At 36.8% G+C, this 24,270-nt stretch overlaps 1 protein-coding gene across 1 annotated transcript in view; it reads right to left on the reverse strand.

Moving 5' to 3' along the window:
* Nucleotides 1-24,270, reverse strand: part of NUDCD1 (NudC domain containing 1) — an 88,360-nt gene that overhangs the window by 63,786 nt on the left and 304 nt on the right. Inside the window, exon 2 of the mRNA XM_082859115.1 lies at nucleotides 12,939-13,093. Within this exon, the coding sequence (XP_082715241.1) occupies nucleotides 12,939-13,093 (155 nt within the window). The remainder of the gene's footprint in view (nucleotides 1-12,938; nucleotides 13,094-24,270) is intronic.

Raw genomic sequence — 24,270 nt, forward strand, 5'->3', positions numbered from 1 at the left:
ATACATAATTAAAGGATGTGAATAAGATAAAATAAAATGGAACTTCTTCCTCAGAATAGTTGTTTCAAAGTAAAAGTTTCTAGTGGTCTCCTCCATTACATGCTCTTCACTATGTCTAATCTAGGGAAGCATTATTAGGAAGCCACTATTCTTCATTTCATATTCAATTATAAAGGTGGCTTTAAGCCATCTTCTTTTAAATACAAGGTTCCACATAACTGAGATTGCTAGGTACCTAATTATCAGATAAATGAGTGCAATATCTAGTAGAATGATTAAGATATTCAAGTCTATAAATGTAAAGCCAAAATTAAATTAAAATTCAAAAGAAAACATACAGTATCTTAAAGTTATATGATAGTTTATGTGAAAGAACCTAAATGTTCCTGATTTTTGAAACCTAATTCTCAAAGAGTACATTTTAATTTTAAATGGACTGTACCAATAAAATATTTTCTTGTGTAAATTAGAGTACTAAATTATTTCTGAATAACCTTCAATAACAGTTTTACAGTGTCCTAATAATAAAGCTTTATGTAATGTGCATCTATAATGTCCTGGTCCCACCCAATCATTTTCTTCCTCCAGTCAAAAAAAAAATTAACGTAACTATGTGCAAAGCTGTTGAAAATCATTCTAACATTTCACAGGTGAATTGCAAAAGAATTAAAATTTCATTGATAAATGGAGCACTTATTGAATGACTACAATGTACAGTATTGTATTAAATAAGTGCTTTGACTTTTTGCCATCTCATTTAATTATTTCCAAACCCTATGAAGTTGAAATTATTATCGCACTTTAAGAAGATAAAGAACTCTGTTCAAAAAAATTAAATAATTTGCCTGGAATTCCACTGCTAGAAAATGGCAGGGCCAATATTCAAATCTTGGTTGACCACACTCCAAAAGCTGGTCTTTCCTGTATTCCACACTTTCTTGAGAAGAAACCAATTCTCAAGTTTTTCTAAACAAATGATACCCCAGAACTCAATGCAACTTAGAGAATAACTCCCCATCCCGCCAAAAAAAAAAACCCTAATATGAACGAAACTACCATATTCAGTTTTTCTTTCAGGCTAATATATTACACAGCATTTTAATTAGATTCCTGAGTCAACAAAACATAATACAAAAATCTCAATGTCCACATATTGTATATAAATGACACTAAACAGTAAATAAGTACTGTTTTCATAAACTGTACATATTTATGAAAACATCTCAAAACCATTTGGGGATCTCTTAGTTACAACTACAAGGAGACAAGCTCTGAACTAACAAAGCATTTTTCTAATACATGTACATTTACAGAAAACACTACTCAAGTTTAAAAAACTGGTCAAGCTAAATTAAATAAGGATGCCATTTAATAGTATTATTAGACATTGACATTTAAAAATTTGCCCTTTTAAAAGGGAGTGATCTTTTTCTGGAGAAAGTCTTTTATCACTAATAACTATTAATTTTATTTGGAAGAAAAAAAAAGTCTTCCTTTTTCTGCCCCCACCTTTTTTTTTTCTTTTGCTAAAGCTTTAAGGAAGGGTGTTTTAAATTAATTGCAATTTGACTAAGTAACGTCTTTATGTACCACAAAGCTTTCAATAATGCATTAAGCACACACAGTTCCAAGAACTTACTCCACTCGTTTTTCTTTAACCAGGTAAATTACTGGCTCCCTATTAATACATTCAGCTGTAGAAAATAAGCTAGATTCAGGTCTAGATAAGAACATACTGGCATACAACTGAGCTGGACTAACAAGCAACCTCACAAATGCATGCTTCAAATGGAATCCAGTAACTCTCCTCTCCATCTTTACATGCAATTTAAAGAGGCACCACAAGATGACGCTCTTCTTTAGTAGCAAAAACATGAGTTTTTCAGATAAACGGAAAAATAAATTAGGACAAAATTAATTCCGTAAATATTAAGAAACAGAACACATTACTTTAAAATAAGCCCTAATATCATAATAAAATGACAAAATAATAAAGAACCAAATTTTAAAACACAATTTATTTTTCTTTCCTAAGGAATTTTCTACTTCCTAACTGTACTTCCTCCCAATTGACATTTCTCTAAAATTAACAACTGTAAACCACAAGTTAGACTGACTTAGAAGTGTAATGCCTCTATAAACCTGTGTGTTGAACTGCTGCCACCTGCTGGCTCCTGACAAACCTAACAGTCAAGCAACTTGTGGATTTCCTTTCTTGGGCCCTACAGCCTTCATCCTGACCACAATAGTGTTTAGCCCAGATTAACATGGACGGTCATTTTTGTAAATCAGCCACAAGAAAAGAACCTCTCTGGGATTTGTGCATGTGTGCCTTTGACTCAAAAAAAAAAAAAAAAAAATCAGACAATAAAATGTATCTTAGAACTGTTTTCTGCTTTAAAAAAAGTCAATGAGTATCTAGCAGCCCATACTCTCCACCTGCCCCAGCACAGTTCAAAGAGCAAGTCAATTTCCTTTGTTGCTGATCAGAAAAATAATAACAGATTATTCCAATCTGAAACTATTCCAGTTCCAAAAAGCTCTCCAATTCAAGGAAGCCAGCAAAAAACTTTAATCAAAATCTGACAGATATCAACAAAATCAAAACCAGTATAACTTGTGAAAACAAATACAAATATTACAAATGTCAGCAAATAGAAACCAATAATGTATCAAAAGAATAAAACACTCTAACCAAAAATAATTTATTCCAGGAACTTAAGGAATTATGAAATTAAAACTACAATATATCAATTTAATTCACTACATTGACAAATTAATAAAAGGCACACAATCATTAATAGGTGGGTTCTGAAAAGGCATGCAATAAAATTCAGCAGGCATAATAAAAACATTAAACAGAAACAGAAACTCAAAGAAGCAACTTTAGAACAATAAAAGCTATTTATCTAAAACTGACAATAAGTATTCTCTTAATTTAAAAGCCATTACAATTAAAATCAAAAGCTAAACAGGGATACTTGCAGTCCACATTATTATTCAACATTGTCTCAGAGGTTCTGTCTACTAACCTCAATAAGACAAAAATAAAATGACACAGGAATGTTATTTCTACTTTCATAAATACTGGAAAAGGAGAGATAAAACCATTTCCTTTTGCTAAGGATGGAACTGTCTATGTACTTTGGAAACCTAAATGGGAGTAGGTAAAAATTACTCAATTGTCAAATAAGGTGACTGCTTATACAACAAATAGTCTTTATCAATAAGCATCTAGGAAAGAAAACAGAAAAAACTATATTAATGAGAGGCAGAAACCATAAAATATTCAAGAATAAACTTAATAAGCGTAAGATCAAGGGAAAACTATAAAACTCTTACTTAAGGACATAAAAGAAGATCTAAATAAATGAAAGTACATACCATGTTCTTGGGTAAAAAAAAAAAAAAAGCCAATTCTCCCCAACAAAAAAAACTACCCACTCTAGCAAAACACTGGAGATTTCTCTAATGAAAGTTTTAACTAGACTGACTCTGGCCATCAGGCCTAGCTAAGTACAGGGGTAAAGGACACCAATGAAAGAAAACAGAGGAATCAGCAAATCCCCACATATTATAAGATGAGACTACAAACTCTTTTCTTTCCTTTGGATCCCAGAAAGCCAAAATCAGGCCTTAATACTTGTCAGACAAGAAACCAGAGGACTCCTCTCTGAGGACACCTGCCAGCCCAGGAGATATAACTTACAAAAACTAACATTCAGGTCAGGGGATTCTCACTCAAACATACAGTTGTCACTTAACAGTTGGGGAAAAAAACAAAAAAGGTATATATAGGTATATGGTAGGTCTTTTTGATAGAGGGTCTAATAAACTATTTTTAGAGTGGGTATTATATCTTTTTGACTAAATAATTCAAGGACTTTGTAATCCAATTGCTAAAAAGAGAATACATATGAAGTGCTAAAAGAATTCTGGGATGAGAATGACAACTGAGAACTAGGAAAGAATGCACCTTGTAGAAACTTTCCCAGAAGTCATGCATTCTAAATTATAGTTTCCTTATTGCTTTCGAAGAGGAAAAAAAAACACAACTTTCCAATTTTACCAGGAAACTAAACAAATTTAAATGTACACTATAATTAGGAAGATGTACATTGCTTTGAACATGTACAAACATACAAAAGAGGTTGTTATTTCAATGTTAAGTTCAAATTGGGGAAGAGAGGGAAGGAAGCTGTTCATATTCTACTGTAAATTAATAAACTGGAAGAGACTTTACTTTGTATACTGCAGCATTCCCAGTGCCTACAATAATGCATAACATATAGCAAGTATTCAATAAACATTTTGAATGTTGAATGAATAGTATTAAATTAGACTATGTGACTGAGTTAGGCTCCATAAGTAAATATTCTTTTTTTTTTTTTTTTTGCAGTACGCGGGCCTATCACTGCTGTGGCCTCTCTCGTTGCGGAGCACAGGCTCCGGACGCGCAGTCTCAGCGGCCATGGCTCACGGGCCCAGCCGCTCTGCGGCATGTGGGATCCTCCCAGACCGGGGCACGAACCCGTGTCCCCTGCATTGGCAGGCGGACTCTCAAACACTGCGCCACCAGGGAAGCCCTAAATATTCTTAAAGAATATCCAGATTTTAGATTTGTCTTTCTAAACAAAATATAACAGAATCTTAAAAAAAAAGTAAAAGCCCTTAAATTTAAAACACACAATAAAATGCTAACTATGCATATGCAGAGTATGGATGTGTATGATCATGTATGGGCAATATAGCACACATGTATGTCTATAGGGCATCTGGCTGTGTGCATACACTATCAAGTATATAGTGTATATAGAGTGTGTGTGTATTTAGTGTCTTTAATGAGTCAACAGACAGGCAAAGAGAGACTAAACCAAATAAGGAACTATAACAAATTATTCTAAGGTGTCCACAGAAGCTAGACAATAGGACAGGAAAAGGAATCAAAGACATATTAGTCTTTGCTCTGATTCATGTCAAATAAGCTATCAAATAAAATTATTTTGAGGTAGCCTCACCCACCAGAGGGCAGACAGCAGAAGCAAGAACTATAATCATGTAGCCTGTGGAACAAAAACCACATTCACAGAAAGACAGACAAGATGAAAAGGCAGAGGGCTATGTACCAGATAAAGTAACAAGATAAAACCCCAGAAAAACAACTAAATGAAGTGGAGATAGGCAACCTTCCAGAAAAAGAATTCAGAATAATGATAGTGAAGATGATCCAGGACCTCAGAAAAGGACTGGAGGCAAAGATCGAGAAATGCAAGAAATGTTTAACAAAGACCTAGAAGAATTAAAGAACAAACAAACAGAGATGAACAATACAATAACTGAAATGAAAACTACACTAGAAGGAATCAATAGCAGAGTAACTGAGGCAGAAGAACGGAAAGTGACCTGGAAGACAGAAGGGTGGAATACACTGCTGCGGAACAGAATAAAGAAAAAAGAATAAAAAGAAATGAAGACAGCCTAAGAGACCTCTGGGACAACATTAAACGCAACAACATTCGCATTATAGGGGTCCCAGAAGGAGAAGAGAGAGAGAGAGGACCTGAGAAAATATTTGAAGAGATTATAGTTGAAAACTTCCCTAACAGGGGAAAAGAAATAGCCACCCAAGTCCAGGAAGCACAGTGAGTCCCATACAGGATAAACCCAAGGAGAAACACACCAAGACACACAGTAATCAAATTGGCAAAAATTAAAGACAAAGAAAAATTACTGAAAGCAGCAAGGGAAAAACGACAAATAACATATAAGGGAACTCCCATAAGGTCAACAGCTGATTTTTCAGCAGAAACTCTACAAGCCACAAGGGAGCGGCATGATATACTTAAGGTGATGAAAGGAAAGAACCTACAACCAAGATTACTCTACAAGGATCTCATTCAGATTTGATGGAGAAATCAAAAGCTTTACAGACAAGCAAAAGCTAAGAGAATTCGGCACCACTAAACCAGCTCTACAACAAATGATAAAGGAACTTCTCTAAGTGGGAAACACAAGAGAAGAAAAGGACCTACAAAAACAAACTCAAAACAATTAAGAACATGGTCATAGGAACATACATATCGATAATTACCTTAAACGTAAATGGATTAAATGCTCCAACCAAAAGACACAAGCTTGCTGAATGGATACAAAAACAAGACCCATACAGATGCTGTCTACAAGAGACCCACTTCAGACCTAGGGACACGTACAGACTGAAAGTGAGGGGATGGAAAAAGATATTCCATGCAAATGGAAATCAAAAGAAAGCTGGAGTAGCAATTCTCATATCAGATAAAATACACTTTAAAATAAAGAATGTTACAAGAGACAAGGAAGGACACTACATAATGATCAAGGGATCAATCCAAGAAGATGTAACAATTATAAATATATATGCACCCAACATAGGAGCACCTCAATATATAAGGCAACTGCTAACAGCTATAAAAGGAAATCGACAATAACACAATAATAGTGGGGGGACTTTAACACCTCACTTACATCAATGAACAGATCATCCAAAATGAAAATAAATAAGAAAACAGAAACTTTAAATGACACAAGAGACCACATAGATTTAATTGATATTTATAGGACATTCCATCCAAAAACAGCAGATTACACTTTCTTCTCAAGTGTGCACGGAACATTCTCCAGGATAGATCACATCTTGGGTCACAAATCAAGCCTCAGTAAATTTAAGAAAATTGAAATCATATCAAGCATCTTTTCTGACCACAACTCTAAGAGATTAGAAATGAATTACAGGGAAAAAATGGTAAAAAACACAAAGACGTGGAGGCTAAACAATATGTTACTAAATAACCAACAGGATCACTGAAGAAATCAAAACATACCTAGAGACAAATGACAATGAAAACACGACGATCCAAAACCTATGGGATGCAGCAAAAGGAGTTCTAAGGAGTTCTAAAAGGCTATACAAGCCTACCTCAAGAAACAAGAAAAATCTCAGATAAACAATCTAAACTTACACCTAAAGGAACTAGAGAAAGAAGAACAAACAAAACCCAAAGTTAGCAGTAGGAAAGAAATCATAAAGATCAGAGCAGAAATAAATGAAATAGAAACAAAGAAAACAATAGCAAAGATCAATAAAACTAAAAGCTGGTTCTTTGAGAAAATAAACAAAATTGATAAACCATTAGCCAGACTCATCAAGAGAGAGGGGACTCAAATCAATAAGATTAGAAATGAAAAAGGAGAAGTTACAACAGACACCGTCAAAATACAAAGCATCCTAAGAGACTACTACAAGCAACTCTATGCCAATAAAATGGACAAACTGGAAGAAATGGACAAATTCTTAGAAAGGTATAACCTTCCAAGACTGAACCAGGAAGAAATAGAAAATATGAACAGACCAATCACAAGTAATGAAATTGGAACTGTGATTAAAAATCTTCCAACAAACAATGGCTTCACAGGTGAATTCTATCAAACATTTAGAGAAGAGCTAACACCCATCCTTCTCAAACTCCTCAAAAAATTGCAGAGGAAGGAACACTCCCAAACACATTCTATGAGGCCACCATCACCCTGATACCAAAACCAAACAAATATACTACAAAAAAAGAAATTTACGGACCAGTATCACTGATGAATATAGATGCAAAAATCATCAACAAAAGACTAGCAAACAGAATTCAACAGCACATTAAAAGGATCATACACCATGACAAAGTGGGATTTATCCCAGGGATGCAAGGATTCTTCAATATATGCAAATCAATCAATGTGATACACCATATCAACAAATTGAAGAAGAAAAACCATATAATCATCTCAATGAATGCAGAAAAAAGATTTTGACAAAATTCAACACCCATTTATGATAAAAACTCTCCAGAAAATGGGCACAGAGGGAACGTACCTCAACATAATAAAGGCCATATACGACAAACCCACAGCAAACATAATTCTCAATGGTGAAAAACTGAAAGCATTTCCTCTATGATCAGGAACAAGACAAGGATGTCCACTCTCACCACTATTATTCAACATAGTTGTGGAAGTCCTAGCCATGGCAATCAGAGAAGAAAAATAAATAAAAGGAATAAAATTGGAAAAGAAGTAAAACTGTCACTGTTTGCAGATGACATGATACTATATATAGAGAATCCTAAAGATGCCACCAGAAAACTACTAGAGCTAATCAATGAATTTGGTAAAGTAGCAGGATACAAAATTAATGCACAGAAATCTCTTGCATTCCTATACACTAATGATGAAAAATCTGAAAGGGAAATTAAGGAAACACTCCCATTTACCATTGCAACAAAAAAATTAAAATACATAAGAATAAACTTACCTAGGGAGACAGAAGACCTGTATGCAGAAAACTATAAACACTGATGAAAGAAATTAAACATGATACCAACAGGTGGAGAGATATACCATGTTCTTGGATTGGAAGAATCAATACTGTGAAAATGACTATACTACCCAAAGCAATCTACAGATTCAATGCAATTCCTATCAAATTACCAATGGCATTTTTTACGGAACTAGAACAAAAAATCTTAAAATTTGTATGGAGACACAAAAGACCCTGAATAGCCAAAGCATTCTTGAGGGAAAAAAACGGAGCTGGAGGAATCAGACTCCCTGACTTCAGACTATATTACAAAGCTACAGTAATCAAGGCAGTATGGTACTGGCACAAAAACAGAAACATAGATCAATGGAACAAGATAGAAAGCCCAGAGATAAACCCACGCACCTATGGTCAACTAAGCTAAGACAAAGGAGGCAAGGATATACAAGGGAGAAAAGACAGTCTCTTCAATAAGTGGTGCTGGGAAAACTGGACAGCTACATGTAAAAGAATGAAATTAGGACAGTCCCTAACATCATACACAAAAATAGACTCAAAATCAATCAGAGGCCTAAATGTAAGACCGACGCTCTAAAACACTTAGAGGAAAACATAGGAAGAACACTCTTTGACATAAATCACAGCAAGATCTTTTTGGATCCGCCTCCTAGAGTAATGGAAATAAAAACAAAAATAAACAAATGGGACCTAATGAAACTTCAAAGCTTTTGCACAGCAAAGGAAACCATAAACAAGACAAAAATACAACCCACAGAATGGGAGAAAATACTTGCAAACGAATCAACGGACAAAGGATTAATCTCCAAAATATATACACAGCTCATGCAGCTCAATTTTAAAGAAACAAACAACCCAATCCAAAAATTGGCAGAAGACCTAAACAGACATTTCTCCAAAGAAGACATACAGATGGCCAAGAAACACATGAAAAGCTGCTCAACATCACTAATTATTAGAGAAATGCAAATCAAAACTACAATGAGGTATCACCTCACACCAGTTACAATGGGCATCATCAGAAAATCTACAAACAACAAATGCTGGAGAGGGTGTGGAGAAAAGGGAACCCTCTTGTAGTGTTGGTGGGAATGTAAACTGACACAGCCACTATGGAGAACAGTATGGAGGTTCCTTAAAAAACTAAAAATAGAATTACCATATGATCCAGCAATCCCACTACTAGGCATATACCCTGATAAAACCATAATTCAAAAAGACACATGTACCCCAATGTTCACTGCAGCACTATTTACAATAGCCAGGTCATGGATGCAACCTAAATGCCCATCGACAGACGAATGGATAAAGAAGATGTGGTATATATATACTATGGAATATTACTCAGCCATAAAAAGGAACAAAATTGGGTCATTTGTTGAGACGTGGATGGATCTAGAGACCGTCATACAGAGTGAAGCAAGTCAGAAAGAGAAAAACAAATATCATATATTAATGCATGTATGTGGAACCTAGAAAAATGGTACAGATGAAGCGGTTTGCAGGGCAAAAGTTGAGACACAGATGTAGAGAATAAACGTATGGACACCAAGGGGGGAAGCTGCAGGGGGATGGGGTGGGGGTGGGAGGGTGATGAACTGGGCGATTGGGACTGACATGTATACACTGATGTGTATAAAACTGATGAGTAATAAGAACCTGCTGTATAAAAAGTAAATAAAATAAAATTAAAAAAAGAAAGCTGTAAATAGTCTCCTCAAAATAAATAAATAAATAAAATAATTTTATTTCCTATGGAAACTCTGCAATAGAAGAAAAATATACTGACCAGTCCACACTGCTTATCTACAGTATCGCAAATGCAGTCATGAACTTTAATTCTAGATTTCCAATCTTTTGATTTAAGTTGGAATTAGTATCCCAAATCATGATTATCAATGAGTGAACTGATAAAACCAAGCTTCTGGCTCTAAAATGTGACCCTATCCACATCCCTCTCCTAGCCATGCATAGTAGTAAACTATTTCCTCCTCCATACTACTTCTGCATCTTATCCTTACTTCCGCTGTGACATTATCAATTTATTTGTGTGTGTGGCTACAAAGCATGCAGCAGTATTCAATACATGTTTGTTGAAGAAAAATAAATCTTTCTTATTCAGTAAAATTATCTCAACAAACCAGACTCATACTTGTACCTGAAGAATAAAAAGATCCTATCAAGAATGTAAAGCCGGGCTTCCCTGGTGGCGCAGTGGTTGAGAGTCCACCTGCCGATGCAGGGGACACAGGTTCGTGCCCCGGTCCGGAAAGATCCCACATGCCGCGGAGCGGCTAGGCCGGTGAGCCATGGCCGCTCAGCCTGTGCGTCCGGAGCCTGTGCTCCGCAACGGGAGAGGGCACAACAGTGAGAGGCCCGCGTACCACAAAGGGAAAAAAAAAAAAAAAAGAATGAAAAGCTAACTCCAAAGAGTAAGAACAAGCTTTAAACAACTGTTATCCATTGTATAAACATACTGATTAAGCCTTCTGCTGGCTGCTAGGATTACAGAAATATAAGAAAGACCCACAGCCTAGACCAAGTGTTGGCAAACTATAGCCCATGAGCCAAATTAGCCTGTTGGTTTTGCAAATAAAGTTTGCAAGGAACACAGCCACAATCACTGTTTACATATCGTGAACTGCTGTTTTCACATTACTACAGCAAAACTGAGCACCTGTGACATAAGACTGGTCCATAAACCCTGTAACGTTTATTATCTGGCCCCGTGCAGAAGAAGTTTGCCAACCCCTGGCCTAGCAGGAATTCAAAGTCCATGCAGATCTGAGAGCCAATGGTTTGAATATCCCTGGGGGAACAAAGGGAGGACGTCATCAAGCCTCCTAGATGAAATAGTTAGCTGAAACTCAAGTGAAGACTGGGAAGCAACCTGACACACAAGTAAGAGAGAATGTTTCAGGTAGAGTAAATTATGTGGGAAAAGGGCTGGAGGGAAAAGGATACAGAGCATGTTTCAGTAACTGCAAGAGTTTAGTATTGTTAGAATATAGTGTACAAAGTGGTGAAAGACAAGGCTGAAGAAAAGGGCATTATAAGCTGCATTTGCCAAGGTGAGGAGTTTGTATTTTTTAAACAAATACATCACTTTATGCTTATACTTGCTAGGAAAATCAAAATCAAACAAACACACACACAAAAAAAACCCCACCTCTGGAAGAATATACAAGAAACTAATAAGAAGAAGTTACGGAGGGAAAAGGGGTACTGAACACAGGACAGATAAAACTGGGGTCAGAGAGACTTTACTAAATACCTTTTTAAATTTCTTGTTTTTTAAATCACATGAATGCATTATCTATTCTAAAATCACATATTAATAAGTGTGGATTTTGTCATAAAGGAAATATTTAAGGAATTTAAATGAGAAGTGATAAGATTAAACAAGCAAACTGGATAGATTATTCTGTAGATGCAACACAAAGGAAAGCTGAAAGGAGCAGAGTAGTCAGGAAGCTACTGACAGACCACTGATTACTTAAAGCAAATACATTAACAATGTATTGTGAAGCTTACAACATATGAAGAAGTATAAAATGTATGACAATAGCTCAGAGGATGGAAAAGTAAAAGGAATTATAATATCATAAGATTTTTAAATTTTTTTTAAAGTGGAATAACATTAATTGGAGGCAAAGTAGGATAAATTAAGGATGAGTACTACAATCTCTACATTAACCATTAAAAATAATAACAATACAAACAGGTTTAAATAAAAAGCTAAAAGAGAAAATTAAGTAGAATTTTAAGAAAAAAAATTTTTAAAAAGAAAAACTGTGATGAATTAAAAAAACAGATAGGAAGAGAGACACAAAGGAACAAAGAGCAGATGGGACAAAATGGAAAGAATTAGCAAACGGTAACATAAACCCAGGCATATCAGTAATGACATTAAATATAAATGTACTAAGCCAATTAAAGGACAAAGATTGTCATTCTGGATAAAAAACAAGACCAAACTATATGCTCTTTACAAGAGACACACTTTAAAAGTAACAACACTGACAAATTCAAAGAAAACGGAAAGAAAAAGACAAATACTAATTAAACAAACAAACAAAAAAAGCCAGGACAGCTATATTAATATCAGAAGACTTCAAGACAAATTATTCCCAGAGCCCAGAGATAAAGAGGGATATTTTATAATGTTAAAAGGACGTTGCATAACAGACAAAACAATCCTATTGATAAAATGTCTGCACCCAATTAACATACTTAAAAATACATAAAGCAAAAATTAACTAAAAGGAAAAAACAGATAAATCCACTGTCATAGGATTAACTACTCACATAGAAAAAGGAGTTACATCAATATTGAGATATACAACACATCAGAGTAGTTGCCTGTTGGTAAGAGTGGAGGGGAATAAGTAAATTTAAGTAACAGGAATAAGGGGAAAAATTAAAATTGAATTAAACAAAATGAAGCCTTACATAAACTGATGATAGGATTCCATATATTAAAGGTATGTGTACCTCAATTCTCTAGACATTAGATGAAAAGGGAAAATTAAGTAACAAATTTATTGGAAAATCCTAGTATTACAAATTTTTTTCTTACCAGCATCACTGTTAAATTCATAATTCTTCCAAGGTTATCAACATAGTAGACACTGTCTTGATACCATGAATCACAGTGTAGGTAATTATACATTCCAAAAGCATGCATGTGTTCCAGTGTATACTGATCATCTCGAAGTTTTACTTCTGCCACAGCTGAAATATAAGAAAAATAAACAAACATCAAGAGTTCTGCCTCAGATTGTTGTTTTCTGCAGAATGCCAACAAGGCAAAAAAATCACAGAATACTAATTACCAAGGCCTCAGGACAATTCACTACATTTTTCATTTCAAAAACAATTTCTGGGCCCCTATACTAGGCACTGTGTGCAGAGGATAAACAGTGAGTAAAACTGACAAGGCCCCTGCCCTTACAGAACTCAGAATACAGTGGCCAGAGGAGATAGAGCTCTTCATACCACACTCTTTGCTTTTAGGTACCTCTTCCTTGTAATTATAAATAAAAAGAACAGAGAAATCATAAAATTGAAAGATTTCCTGTTTTCTGGGCAAATATTAAGTACACTTTATAAAGTGTGTGCTTTTTAAAATGCTCTACCTCTATCACCTTGTTCATTTTTTACCACACATTAAGAAATAAAGAGAATGTTTTTATTATCCCGTAAAATAATTATGGAAATAAATGTAAGTGCAAATGGTGACTTCTCTAATGCTATACTACATCTTTCCCAAGAGTACAGAACAAAACAGTGATCATATCTGGAACAGAAACAAGGTTTCTTATTTAAAGAACAGTGTTTTTTCCACTAGGGCATTGGAAGCTTCCATAACTTTATTTTACCTTGTTCCAGCTTTATTGAGATGTAGTTGGCATAAGACATTGTATAAGTTTAAGGTACACAACATAATGATATGATATATGTATTTATTGTGAAATGATTATCAAAATAAGTTTACTTAACACAGACATCACCTCATAGTTACAACTGTTCTTCTAGTTATAAGAACTTTTAAAATCTACTCTCTTAGCTGCTTCCATAATTTTATGTTTCCTTTTTATTTATTTATTTGCTTATTTATTTTATTTTTGGCTGCATTGGGTCTTCGCTGCTGCGCACGGGCTTTCTCTAGTTGTGGTGAGTGGGGGCTACTCTTCGTGGCGGTGCACGGGCTTCTCACTGCGGTGGCTTCTCTTGTTGCAGAGCACGGGCTCTAGGCACGCAGGCCTCAGTAGTTGTGGCATGCGGGCTCAGAAGTCGTGGCGCACGGGCTTAGTTGCTCCGTGGCATGTGGGATCTTCCTGGACCAGGGCTCAAACCCTGGCAGATTCTTAACCACTGCGCCACCAGGGAAGTCCTGCTTCCGTAATTTTAAATCTGCCAAGCCTGATCTCTGCCTCCCACTCCTCCTTCCCTTCTATGTAGAGAGAAACTTATAGTTCAGGGCTACCAGTGACCTAGAATTTCTGCTCCAACAGGAGATACATAAGTAGACTATGCTGGGCCAATATTTTACCTTAATTATGAAGCTCACCTTACTGTATTCTGGTTGCAATTATTCTCATCTTTTTTCCCCAAATGCTCACCTGTTGGTACTTCTATTACCTGCCTTGAGGCCTGCTGACTTACATTTATTCATTCATTTATTTAGCAAATATTTTAATAGGCATAAATGATACAATGATGAGAAAAGAGCACAGAATCTACCTTCTTAACACTTATGATCCAGTGGGGAAATGGACGTTAGTCAAATAAATAAATATATAATTAAACTGTAATAAATGTTATAAAGGAAAATTATTGGATACTGTGAGAACAAATAACACTGGAAGCTGATCTACTTGGGGAGATTAAAGAAGGCTTTAAAAAATTTGAGCCAAGCTACAAAGGACAAGGTAGAGTCAACTTAAGAAACATCCCTACACACACACACACACACACACACACACACACACACACACACACACACACACAACTTATCACAGGCAAAATGAGAGCAGGTGAAAGTAGAAGGAAACACTTGTGTTCAAAAAACTAAAAGTCAGCCAGACTGGCTGAAATACAGAGCAACATGGAGAACTGCACAAGGAAAGGCAACAGATGAATAAAGCTAGAGAACTGGGCAGAAGCTGGATCACAAAAGGCCTTGCCTTTATTTATCATTGTTGATAAACTCAATGTAATAAGAGCTCATTTAAGAACTTTTAAGTGGGAGAGTAAAGTCCAGATTCGAATGTATAAAAGGTTGCTTATAGGGACTTCCCTGGTGGCGCAGTGGTTGAGAATCCGCCTGCCAGTGCAGGGGACACGGGTTCGAGCCCTGGTCCAGGAAGATCCCACATGCCGCGGAGCAACTAAGCCCACGTGCCACAACTACTGACCCTGTGCTCTACAGCCCGCGAGCCACAACTACTGAGCCTGCATGCCACAACTACTGAAGCCCGCGTGCCTAGAGCCCATGCTCTGCAACAAGAGAAGCCACTGCAACTAGAAGCCCGTGCGCTGCAATGAAGAGTAGTCCCCGCTTGCCGCAACTAGAGAAAGCCCATGCGCAGCAACGAAGACCCAACGCAGCCAAAAATTAAAAAATTAAAAAAAGGTTACTTATAACTACCTATGGAAAACAGACCAGAGCAAAGCAAAGTAAGCCCAGGAAGATCCACCAGGAAGCTACTGCAGTCATCCAGGTAAAGGATGGTTGAAATTTGGAGACCTATCAGAGGTTAAATCATTATAACTTTGTGATGGATTTGATAGAGGCTGAGGAAATTATTACATGACTCAAGGAAGTGTTTATTTTATAAGGAAGTTAAAAATACATATTCACTAATTAGAAGGGAAACAATCATTAATTCTTGTTTTTCTAGCACCACTGTGTGGATTCAACTCGACGCTGCAGGAAGTGTACGTGGTAACAGAATGTTCCAAAGCAGTAATATTAGGCAATGATACAACAAATACATTTTCTTCGTATTTGTACCAAAGACCCCTGACCAAACCTGAACAAGCCAGAGACTTCTTAGCCCTTTGCCTTGGTACAACACCTTGTCTGTAACTGTATTGATTCTGGAAAACCATTATTAGGAAACCATGAAATAGTCTAAGTCTTAGGTTGCTGCATTCTGACAAGATTAATTTATGTAGGTTATTAGGACACAAATGAAGGGCACATTACATACTTGCTATTTTGCAAAAGCTGACAGTGCTCAGAAAAAGGCCACCTCCCTGGCCCCAAATGAGAAAGGAAAAGTTACTGCATTTACCCTGTCAATCAACTTGAGTATAAAAGGGCAGGCAGAGAAAAATGAAAGGAGAAAAGCAATGTCCAGAATGTGACAGAGCTTAACCACTGATGGGGCTCTTTTGTAAAGACTAAGGGAGGGGTGGACAGCAGGGAGTCTCCAATCCAGCTCGATCTTTGATATGACTGAAGAAGAGGAACCTCTTTAACAGAGGGCTAAGAAGCCACTGTAGTAAAATATTTTATTAACATTATCTTACATTAGAAATCAAACAGCTTTGCTGAAAAAGCCTTCTCACTTATTCTACGAAAAAGAACTTAGGGCCTAACAAGAAGGGAATCTCCCTTAATCTTTACCTATATTTCTTATAAAACATGCATGGAACCTCAAAAACCTATAGTTTTTCACTCACAAATTATTTATTGAATGTCTACTACGTGCCAGACGTGGTGCTTGGCATTGGGCAAATACTGGTAAATAAAACAGACATGATCCCTGTGTCCTAATCGTGCTAACAATGGTCACAATTACTGCTTCTTGTCCTTTCAAAATACACAGTTAGGTTGAACCACATGAAATTGTCAATATTCAACTCTTTTGACACCAACTGAATATGATTCAATCTAATACTTACATAAGCAAAATACAGTATTTTTTTTTGAGGAGGGGAAGGGCCAAAGAACGTTAACTCACAAAGGTCACTTCTTAGACCATTTATCTTCTAAAAATGATCAGTTAAGTCTGCTGTTCACCTAGTTACTGTGTTTGCTCTTTGCATATAAAGATGTAAAAAAGAGTACAGGTTTGTATTAGTTCTGAAGCAAAATGTACAGAACAAGGCAGGGCTAGAATTAGCAGCATTGCTCCCACTACTTTTCTATACAATGCTTCTGCACCATAACACAGTGATCTGCTTCTCTTCCCCAAATTTTCCTCCAGAAGAGTAGGCATGAATTTTATAGTAAACTTACATAAATAAGTTACATGGCTCTTCTCTCCCTTTATTCCAATTATAGCCTAAACCTTCACCAGCTTTTATTTTCCCTGCCCTGAAGAAACAGCCCAGAGACCACAAAGTGCATTAGAAAAAGCACGAGCTGTAGGGTCAGGTTAGCCACTGATGGCTAAGGTTAAGTTACCTAACTTTCTACCCTGATTCCTCACCTGTAATAAAAGTTAATAATACTTATCCTGTGAAATTACTGACAAGTTTAAATTATGTGAAGTGTTTGCTATGTGACACCTAAGAAAAAGAGTAAGTGTTAATCTCCCGGTTCCTCTTCTCCCTTCCAAGGCTAATTCTCACAGCTGTTTATGATTCCATTCTCTCCTGCCTCTTCTAGGCCTCTCCTCAGGTTATCTCCTCTCCACTGGCCCCTTCTCCTCCACTTAAATATGCTGAAAACTTCCCCACTTTCAAAACACATGAAAAAGATTTCCTCTTCTTCGCTCTGCACTCAAAGCAGAGCTCTCTCCCACCCTGTACTTCTCAAACTTCTCTAGAAGAGAGTCTACACTCCCATTTTCTCATTACCCTCATTAACCCATTTTAATTTTGTTTCTAGCTCTACTACTCTATAAAATTATTTTTCCCTTAAAAATATGCATTGAGCAGCCAAGATGGAATAATAGTAATCAGATTTATCCCTCCCTCAGAAACAACCAGTAAGACAAAATAAAATGAACCAGACAAAATTACATGAAACAATAATTTTCAAGACACAAGACAACAGGCAACAAAGTATAGTGATCGTTAAGAGATGAGAAACAAATGAGGTGAGCTCTACTACTGCCCCAGCTTAGTGCCATGAGTGAGTTTCCAGCCCACAGCACAAAGAGGGGAAAGTGAGGTAGAATTTGACCAGCTCCCTGGGTTGAGGAATCTGAGCTGAAAGTCTGGGGAGATCAAGACAGTTACAGTTCATTGGACAGAGTACCAGAGAAGAGAGAGCCACAGAGAGAGAGAATTCCAGAGATCTGCAGAGAGTCTCTCTCAAACATTCAGCAGAGAACTAATGGCATATGTCTGAGCAAACTACCCCAGACTAGGGAAAGAACCATCTGAACGGATTAGAGGGAACAGTGTTGGGTACTCACACAAGGCTAGGAGCTGTCACTGTTCCCACTAGGCAGACCAGAGAAAACTCCGAATTCATAGGCAGAGTACACAGAAAAGTCTTGTCTCAGTGGTGAGGAATAATAAGCCATAGACTGAGCATTGCTCCAGACAAGGCTAAAAAAGCATAAACGCAAGACCTAGTGGAATTAATCTAATTAATCCAAGTAACTCAACTGCATCACAGAACAAAGTTCAAGAAGATTTATAAGGATACAAAAATGTCTTACACTCAATAGGGTAAAATCCACAACTTTTTGCATCCAAAGATTACCAGGCATGCAAAGAGGAAAGAAAACAAAACCCACAATGAGAATACCCAATCAACAGAAGCCAACACATAACTGACACAGAAGTTACAATTAGCAGAACAAAACATTAAAATGTTTTAAAACATTAAAATGTTTAATGAAACATTAAATTAAAAAAATTAAAATATTTATTAAAGTACATTCCAAATGTTCAAAATGACAACCAGAGACATGAAAGGTATTAAAAATCATTTAAGTCAAACTTCTAGAGATGAAAACTACAATAGCTAAGATGAAAAATACACTAGATGGGATTAATGACAGAATAGACATTGCAAAAAAAAGATTAGTGAAATTAAAGGCATGAAAATAGAAACTATCCAAAATAAAACAGATTTAAGGGACTCCCCTGGTGGTCCAGTGATTAAAACTCCCATGCTTTCACTGCAGGGGGCACAGGTTCAATCTCTGGTCGGGGAACTAAGATCCTGCATGCTGTGCAGCAGGGCCAAAAAAACAAACAAAAAAACCCAAAGAAAGATTTAAAAAAAAACCAGAAAAAAATAAAAAGAACATTGATGAGCTGGGGTTAACTTCCAGTAATCCAAAAATGGGTAACTAGATTCCTCAAAGGAGAAAACAGAGGGGAGAAAAAAAAAAAAAAACTGGAAGAAATAATGGCTGAAAACTTTCCACACTTGATGAAAACTATAAACCCATGGATCTAGGAAGTTCAACAAACCCCAAGCACAAGTATCATGAGGAAAACCACATCAACACACAACATAATCAAACCGCTCTAAACCAATATGAAAGAGAAAAGTCTTAAAAGCAGCCAGAGAAGAAAAAGATATTATGCATAAAAGAACAAAGGCTAACATACAATTTCTCATCAGAAACAATACAAGTAATAAGACAAGGGGTAATATCTTTAAAGTACTGAAAGCAAAAAGCTGTTAACCTAGAATTCCGCACATAGCAAAAGTATCTTTTGAAAATCAAGGCAAAATAAAAATGTTTTCAGACATACAAAAGCTGAAATATTTAATCACCAGAAGACCCACACTGCAAGAAATATTAAAAGTCCTTCAGGCGGAGGAAAACTATACAGATAAAAATATGGATCTACATAAAGGAATGAAGAGCACCAGAAATGTAAATATATAAGATTTTTTTCTCTACTTTTTACTTCTCTTTAAGAGATAATTAACTATTTAAACAAAAATAATAACAATGTATTACAAGTTTATAGTAATATGTAAAAGTAAAATGCACAACAATAGCATTAAGGAAATGGAAGTATACTTTTGTAAAGTTCTTATACTACACATGAAACAGTACAATACCATTTGAATGCACCATGTAATAATTTAAAGATGTATACTATAAACCCTAAAATAACAAAACAAAGGGCTATAGCTAATAAGCCAACGAACGTGATAAAAATGGATTCATTTAAAAATACTCAATCCAAAAGAAGGCAGAAAAGCAGGAAACTTCCATTCTCCCAAAGACTAAATGGGAACAACAGACTACCAACAGCAAGATGAAAGACCCAAACCTAACAAAATCAATAAACACATTAAATGTAAAGTCTTATCACAAGATAAAGACTATCAGTTTGAATAAAAAAGACCTAACTATTTTTGCCAAAAAGAAATGTATGTTATCAACACAACATTGTAATCAACTATACTGCAATAAAATAAATTTTAAAAAAAGAAATGCATGTTAAATACTAAGACCCAAATAGGTTAAAAGTAAAAGAATGGAAGATATATATGTATACACTATGGTAACATTAATTAGAAGAAAGCTGAAGTGACTATTTTACCATCAAACAGGAGAATTCAGGGCAGACTATCGCCAAGGATATAAAGGTTCTTTCATAATGATAAAGTGGTCAATTTATCAAGAGAACATAATAATCAATAATGTTTATGCAACATAAAATATATGAAGCAAAAACTGACAGAACTGCAAGGAAGAAGAGAAAAATCCACAATTATAGCCAGGGATTTCAAAATCTCTCTCTCATGCAACAAGAATAAATTCAAAGTAATTATCCTGAGTAAGAGAAGCCAGACAAAAAAGTACATACTGTGTAATTCTATGTATATAATACTTTAGAAAATACAAACGAATCTACAGTGACAGAGCAGTTGTGGCTTAGGGACTGAGAGGGGAGAGGGAGGAACAGAGGGCCAGCTACAGAAAGGCACAAGGGAACTTTTGGGGATGGTAGCTGAGTTTAATATCTTTTTTTTTTTTTTTGCGGTAGGTGGGCCTCTCACTGTTATGGTCTCTCCCTTTGCGGAGCCGAGGCTCCGGACGCGCAGGCTCAGCAGCCATGGCTCACGGGCCCAGCCGCTCCACGGCCTGTGGAATCTTCCTTCCCGGACCGGGGCATGAACCCGTGTCCGCTGCATCGGCAGGCGGACTCTCAACCACTGCGCCACCAGGGAAGCCCTAAGTTTAATATCTTGATTGTGGTGATGACTTCATGAGTGTATATGAACACATGTCAAAACTTATCAACCTATACACTTAGATATGTGTAGATTATTGTTATAGCTCAATAAAGCTGTTTAGGTTGTGATATAAAATCTTCTATTATTCATCAGTCATGCTGCAGCTCCAGAGATGAAACACTGAAAAAGACGGACACAGGACCCTCAATACAGAACTAGCAGTCTTAGCAGAGAAAGGGATATAGCAGAGAAACACCAAATGCTAAAGTGTGATAAAGTCTATGAAGAATCAGGTACTGTGGAAAAGTACAGATTGTAATTTGTATAGATTTTTACTAGATAGTCAAGAAAGGAATCTGAGTAACATGTAAACCAAGATGAAAGAACAGAGTATGAGTTAGCTAGGTGAAATGTAGGAGGAAAATATATACATTTACTTAATGAAGAGTCTAGGGAAAAAATATAAGATAAATGTCCAGAAGTGGAACTGCTGGCTCAAAGGGCAGTTACAATTTTATACAAAAGGTTTTTTTGCTTAGTTCTTTGGAAAAGAAAAAGACAAAGTGACATTTACTGTTTATGTAGCATAGGGGGTTTCAGAACAACTTAATAACATTTAAGACAAGAGAATAAAACTCAAAGCTCCAAGCAATTTGAGACCAGACACCACATCTTCATTCTCACATCCCAATTGGGAAGCTTCACACACCACAGGTGCCCACCAACAGTCTGCTGAATTAACATGAACCCCTTAGGTTGGTTATAAAAGAAATCAAACTGTCAGGAGAAGTAGCTCAATCACACCTCACAATATCTCTAGAAATGGCAGTTTTGAAAAGAATTAACCTCTTCTTCATCCTCCTCCTCAAGTAATTAATTCTTAATGAAAGCTCCTCATGTGAACTGTTGCAAAGCCTCCAAGCTGGTCTCCCCATCTCCATTCCCCTCATCTTCCAAACTCAATCTCCACAGAGCCTAGGAGTGAACCATTCAATCCCCAAACCTGCCATTTCCCTTCCACACTTAAAACCCTAAATGGCACCTCATCACCTCCACCTGTGCATCCCAAACAGAATCTAAGACCAACACTGGTGAAATGAGGGGCGAAAAAGAACAACTCAGTTTTTCATAAAGTTAATGTATTCGATTAAGAGGACTATTTATTGTGAGATTTTGCTTCCTGCTTTTTTGGTGTCAAAATATCCTTTTGTTTATGAAAAGGTGGGTGAGTACGTGACAGTTCTTAAGAAACACCTGCACTTAGCAAATTAAAAAGTTGGTAAATCAATGACAGCTGAGCTTTATTTTTTATTGTAATTGCCCATAGAAAAGTCTGGGAAACACTGACTCACAGGATAAAGTCCAAAAGACAAAACGTGCCCTCACCTAAGTCCTCTCATTTTCCCAGATTTTTTGCTCACGCAATACAGCAATAGTGCCCTGCACACAATCTAATTTTTTCCCTTTGCTCATGCTTCCCATGAATGGAATGACCTCAACAACCTCTCTTCTTCATTCACTCAATGTATTGAGTACCCACTATGCCAAGCACAAGAGAAACACCACGGTATCCATGGAGCTCACAGTCTAGTGGAGGAAACAGATATCAAACAAATGTAGAGTTATCGATAAAAACTATAAGTACTGCCTTCCAAAGAATGGAATGAAGGAGCCCAAAATCGAAGGCAGGAAGCCTAGTCAGGAAGGTACTATAGTTCAGGTAAGAGATAACAAGGATTTGCACAACGGTAGAGGCATGGAGAAGTCAAGATTTTGAGCTGACTAGATTTGCTGAGAAACAATAGGGGATAAAAGAGAAGAAATACACCAAAGGTGACTCTCGCATGAGCAATTATGTCAACCTGCACTAGTAGTCCCAATTTTTTATGCTTCCCTGGACCTATTATGCCCTTTGGTTTGAGCTTCCCATATTGACTCTAAGCTTGATTATACGACTTGCTTTGGCCAACGGGACAATAGCACACTTACTGCAATCAGAGCTTGAAAAACTCTTCAAGACAAGACTCTTGGAATAACCCTGTGCCAGCATGCTGAAGGATAAAGACCATCTGAAATCATCTTAAACCAGCCTACAGCCAGAGAAACCCCAAACATATGAGAAAGTACAGTCATGACTAGAACCACCTAGCTGACCTGTAGACTTGTAAGCAATAATAACTGCTTACTGTTTTGAGCCACTGAGTTTTGGGGTGGTTTTTTAATGCAAGGCTAACTAACATGGTGGTATCATTCATTTATATGGGGTGGGAGAGAGAAAGGAAGGGAATGAAAAGAAACATCAAGCTCATTTTCTCTTACCGTGATCAACTACCTATTCTTTAAAGCTCAACTTAGATATCAACTTCTTTTGGAAGCTTTCCCAGATGTCCCAGGCTGGTCTGGGAAAGATACTGAAACGTTATCAATATGTTTTGTACATATCCCTATCACTGCCTTACTGTCTTATAATTATTTGCTTACACTTTTCTTCCTAACTAGACAACAGCATTTTTATGTTACTGGCTGTGTCATATTCATCTTGATTGTATCAACATGTAACATAAAACAGGCTCTCAACAGAGATTTCTGAACTTATATAATTTATATATTAAATGAATAAACACGTATTTGATTCTATAAAACTTATTAACTCTAGATTATTTCTCAAAGTGTGATCCACTGACAACATGCATCAGAATCAGCAGGGCTGTGTATTAAAAATGCAATCTTTGAGCTCTTTATCATTAACAAAAATGCCATTCTTCACCTTGTAAAAACAAGGATGAATATTCCCGCCACCTACAGATAAACAAACAAGTAGTAGAAGTGTGGGTACTAAACCAACTTTTCCTCAAATATTTCTCGAGATGTAATCTACGATAGAGTCCTTAATCTGACGGCCCGTAGGTAACTGAAAACGCTCCTAACTGCAATGGAGTTTCTCTTCTAAGAACTGGGTCTCGGCCAGAGGAAACAGAAGCAGAAGGTCCTCCAAAGAGGTGTGACTTCTCAACGCACACGTTTACAGGGAATGCTCCAGGAGGAAAGCCTGCCCTGAGCTCTCTCCGCAGCAGGGGCCAGGCCAGGACCGACAGGCGGGCAGAGCCCAGAAAGCACCCGCATGCAGGACCTCGGAGCACGGGCAGCGGAGCCTAGAGCCGGCCCAGGGTCCCGCTACGGCAGAGCCACTCGAAGGCGGCTCCCTTGGGGGCCGGGGATGGGCATCATTCTCCAGAACCAGCCACTCTGGTCCACCCCTGCCCGGCAGGCCGTGAGGAAGGCCACGGTCGCC

Source organism: Leucopleurus acutus, assembly GCF_964270905.1.
Source record: "Leucopleurus acutus genome assembly, chromosome: 17".
In the NCBI taxonomy this organism is placed as follows: Eukaryota; Metazoa; Chordata; class Mammalia; order Artiodactyla; family Delphinidae; genus Leucopleurus; species Leucopleurus acutus.